At 46.5% G+C, this 4857-nt stretch overlaps 1 protein-coding gene across 1 annotated transcript; it reads right to left on the reverse strand.

Moving 5' to 3' along the window:
* Positions 1 to 288: 288 nt before the first annotated feature.
* Positions 289 to 3958, reverse strand: ATXN7L3B (ataxin 7 like 3B). Its single transcript, XM_055587404.1, has one exon. It carries the CDS (start codon positions 3605 to 3607, stop codon positions 3314 to 3316), a length of 294 nt encoding a protein of 97 aa, XP_055443379.1. The 5' UTR covers positions 3608 to 3958; the 3' UTR covers positions 289 to 3313.
* Between the last annotated feature and the right edge of the window lie 899 nt (positions 3959 to 4857).

The raw sequence follows: 4857 nt of genomic DNA on the forward strand, positions 1-4857 counted from the left end.
AATTGAACTATCCTTCACACTGGACTTATTTAGTGACAGGACTGGATTATATTTTACCACCTTCTTACTTATTATAGTAGATTGTATAGTTTCTCTCTCACTGGCTGTTGCAGAAAGCTAAATGTGAACTACCAGATGAAGCAATAAAATTCCTCTCTTCTGATAAAACTCCTATTCAGGAGAAAGTGACTAAGGGTCAAGGGTCAACAGTGGTTCAACATTTACTTCACCATATGAAACACAAGAAACATGTACAATCTTAAAGATGAATATAGAGTCCAAATAAAATCATTTTTAAAATCTTGTTTATTGTCATCGTTTACCATGAGGAGATGCAGTTTATTTACACCAGCAGCCATAGGGGCAAGGGGAATACACAGTTAGTTAGCAATCTGTATAGGATGGACTACTTATGCAAAAATAAGACTCTCCAAAACAAAGGACAATGAGTTTCACTATACTTCCCCAATGATCCCAGCATGCGACAATGCCAGGCAATGGCCCCTGGGCATGCGGTGGTGGGAACTAATGTATGGAAGAAAAAGTCACAAACCACAGAAATTTGTAAAGAACCCCTCCCCCCCCATACATACACACTCAGATACATAATAGAATTACAGGGTGAGCAATACACTTATGAGGAGATTAGGACAGGAATTCTGCTGTTAAGAGGAAAGATAGGTAAGCAAAGGGAGAGTTCCTAACAACTGTCAACTACATGGTAGGGAGAATTCTCTCCCTCAAAATGAAAATAGTCTATCCTCTCAGGGCACCTGTTAGACCTAGCCCACCTCATACTCAATCAGGGGGCCACTGCCCTAATAATGGGGGGTAAAAGAAAAAAAAAAAAACCCACAAACCAAGAGGGAGGTAATGTGAACCAACCACTACTCAAAACTATTTCCAATTCTTCCTTCTAACCAGGAGAAAAGGCCAGAAAGGAAACAGTAATGTCACAATCTGAGCTCCCTCTCTGAAGTAAGAGTGGACCATGACCTTAAGTTTAGCCTGTTTCCCAGACATTATTACAGGTAGGCCAGAGTCTCACTTAGACCCTCCTTTCCTTCTGCATCTCCTTAGAAGGAGATGTTTATTAAAAAGTCAAGGGCATGTAACCTCAAATTATTTTAGTTGTTGCCAAGGTCTGACTTTTTAAACAGTTATTACAATTCTGGAAGCCCAATCTGTAGCTAGGCCCTGACCCTGAGCAGGACAACTCTAGAGGGAGAATGCAACAATAAACAGCCCCAAGGCCTCATTACTATGCTTCCCTTACCCCTGTAGAGTGTGCAACCCAATCAGTCCAAGGAACAGTCCAAACAGTTCCTTCTGGGAGAAGGAAGGATACATGCACAGCAAGGGTTAGAGAAAATGGATCAGGACCTACTCCATTCCTGTGTGTCAGTCCTTTACTGCTGTTCTGCTCAGGTCCTAGAGGCAGTATCCAAGTGGAGGTGGGAAGACAAAACTTCTCAGAAAGTAAGACACAGCAGGAAGCCATACCAGCAAGGCAGTCCTACAGGAGAAATGCTTAGGTATGACAGTGCTTATCATATACAAAAAAAATTACTTTCTCCTCCCATCCCAACCCCAATAGAGGGAGCCATAAGAAAGATTCTGCTCTCTCTCACAAACACAAGAAAACAAAACAAACTTAAAAGAAGTCAAGGAAAGGGAAACTGGGCAGGCTTCAGAAGCAGGAGAATCAAGAGATAAACTAAAACTGGTCAGCGTGAATGAAGAGTGGCTGGCAGCACCCGGGGTGATGAGCTGCACCAGATAGGCAGTGGAGCAGGGACTGGAGGATGTGGGGCCAAGCCAGAAAAATGAGGCTGGGCCCCTTACTGGAGCACAGAATGAGGTAAGAAAACATTTCAAATAAAGCAGCACCGTTCCCGCTCATCTTGGGGGCTCCCACCCCTCTACACAGCATAAACTTCAATCAGGGAGTCAAGTGGAGAGTAGTTTTGATACACAGCTCACAGTTCCCATCCTCCCCTACCCCATTTGCTAAAACCAGGGGGTTTCTGGGGGTCCTTTCCTTGAAAGATCCCGTCCTTCAAGCAACAAAAGGACAGCTCTTGTCAGGAAAGTCCAAAGGGGACTGAGGGGAAAGCACTGCCCCGTGTGAGAGGCAGGTGGTGACCATCTAGATGTTCACCACAACAAAACCCTGTGACTGCCCAACCCAAGGAACAGGGGTGTTCAATAGGATACTGCACAGTCAGATGAGAGATGACCCAGTATTGCTCCTTGGCTCCCAGCACATTACTGACTACAGTTGGAAAAGGTCCCCTCTGGGCTCAACTTTGAAAGCTCAGCCTCCTGGCTAGCCATGATGCTCTTCCATAGTGACCTGGCATAATAACCAAGTTAGACCCACAGACTGGCAAGGTAACTAGTGACTCAAGAGTAGGAAAATGCCCCACTGAACTGCTGTCCACAGCATAATACATCCAGTTAAGAATCCTGCAGTTTGAAAGATCGTGCGTAGTTGCAGCAGGCCCTGCTACCTCCCCAAGGAATCATTACTCAATCCTCAGCCTGCTTGGATAACCAAGTTGTCCAACTGCTAAGCCTATGCCACCACATGCAGTGCAAGAAAGCAGGCCCTGTTCAGCAAGATGCTAGCCCAAGTCCCCAAGTCCGTTGACGTCATTTTTAAATGCTGGACCTTTGGGAAACTGGTGACTTTGAGCTTTTCTTCTCCTTGCAGTCAGGACCACAGAGCTTCTCCTACAGATTCGGTCAGGAATTCTTTTTCATAGTTTTCCTAGACTGGAATGCCTAGTATCCAGCTCTCATCACTGACTTGGATCTGTCTTGAAGAAACCCAAGGCTGAGAGATCAGAGGTGTTGTCCCACTGCGGCCCAACGATAAAGGCCTGTCCATCAGTTATGTCCAAACTGTCAGTTACCCAGAAAGCCCTTGACACCAGGCAGACAGAAAGGCTGAGGAACCAAAGAACTTTATATGCTGGGTGCACAGCTGCTCACCTGCGCACTGGGGACAGACAGTACAGGGTTCTTGTGCACTAGAAATCAACCGCGGCACGGGGAGCTGGATCCATAGTACAGCTCCTCCTGATCAGGATTTCAAAGCTGACCCAACATAATACACTTAAACAAGGATCTGAATTCCTAAATTCTCCACTTCGGGTTTTTAAAGGGTAGGATCTTCAATGGGAATTGGGACTTTTGTCTGATTTTTTTTTTTTTTTTTTGCTTTTTTCTACTTAGCTACCTAACTTCTCAAAACCACAGGACTGGTCTATGTTATTGTCCTGGTCACCCTCGGACTCTCACGTGGCGGCTACTGGAACTCTGGAGGTGAGCGTTGCAGCTGCTGATCAGGCCCATTCCCAGATTCTCCAGGAAGGGAGCAAAGCGGGAGGCGACACGCTCCTTTATCTTCAACTGGCTGAATGCCAAAATCCTTCACGTTACCAGTCTCTGCAAATTCCAGGTAGAAGTAGCCACACTTGACTGCCCGGTGCACCTCAAAGCAGAAGCCCAAACAAGAATCCTCTATCAGGTCTACGTATATCTCCTGAGCGATGGCCTCCAGCTTGTTAGTATCCAGGTTAGCCAAGGAAATTTCCTCCATTTTAATCTGTAAACGGCCGTGGAGAGAGCGCTCGGATTACTCACAGCTGCACCGGCGGCAACACGTCGGGCTCGGAGGGCCGCGCCTAGGCCTCTAGGCCTGTCAGGGCCGCGTCTTCAGCGGCGAGTGCGGAAGCCTCCGCCGCGGCAACGTCAGGAGAGCAGCAGTCAGCGGCGACTGCTCTGGAATCCCAGGTCCTTCCGTTTTTCCCGGCGCTTCCCCGGGGCTGGGACGTGCAGCTCGGGCTGGCCGGGACTCACCGCCGCCACACGGTGTGGGTGCCGCTCTCCGCCGCCGCGGTCTCTTCCGCTGGCTGGTCCCGGCTTAGCCCCGCCTCCCCACTTCCGCTCCTCAGCTCGCCTGCGCACGGGCGGCGCGCAGACGCGCGGGGCTCGTCCCTGCGCGCAGCTGCCTGGCGAGCGTTGGCGTTCAGGAAGATGGGTGGAAAGAAACTAAGATACGTTAGACTTTCATTATCTGTAGTGGTAAAACGGTGCTAAGGATGCTATTTTATGTTGTTTTGTTTACAAATTTAAGCATTCGCTATGGAATTCAGCACCTGTGCTTGATCAATTCCCTCTTAAAAAAGACAGACGACAACTATGTGCATGTTCGTGGTATGAGCTGAAGTACAGTTCTAGCATTTGTTCTCCGGGTGTTTGAAAATTTGACGTGCAATTGACTTATAATCATTTATACCACTGCCCCGCAGTTGTCATTTAAATCCACTAGATGGTGCAAGGAAACAAATGACAGTATAATTTTTATCTTTGTTTTTTTTTTTTTTTTTGAATGAAAAACTAGGCACTAAAGACATAATTCGTATGTATTGATCACATGAACCTAAGGCATTTATCTCATTTATAAGACCATTAAGCCAGTGATTGTAAGTAGATCATCATATATATCTCTAAAATAATTCAAAGATAAAATTATGAATATTCTCTATTGAAGAGAGACCAAACCTGATCTACCTTAAATACTGGGATGGAGGTAAAGGAAGCCTTTCCTAAAATTCTGCAGCATGAAATAATGGGGTCTTGAACCAGTATGAAAAGTTAAAGTATTCGTCGCTCAGTCATGTCAGACTCTTGCCAATGTCATGGACTGTAGCCTGCCGGTCTCCTCTGTCCATGGGATTCTCCAGTTAAGAATACTGAAGTGGGTTGCCATGCCTTTTTCCAAGGGATCTTTCCAACCCAAGGATCAAACCCTGAACTCCTGCACTGCAGGCAGATTCTTTACCATAT

The sequence above is a fragment of the Bubalus kerabau genome, chromosome 1 (assembly GCF_029407905.1).
Source record: "Bubalus kerabau isolate K-KA32 ecotype Philippines breed swamp buffalo chromosome 1, PCC_UOA_SB_1v2, whole genome shotgun sequence".
Lineage (NCBI taxonomy): Eukaryota > Metazoa > Chordata > Mammalia > Artiodactyla > Bovidae > Bubalus > Bubalus kerabau.

Bases quoted from the DNA above. Each gene is read 5' to 3' on its own strand.
- ATXN7L3B (XM_055587404.1), bottom strand. From the start codon at position 3,607: ATGGAGGAAATTTCCTTGGCTAACCTGGATACTAACAAGCTGGAGGCC.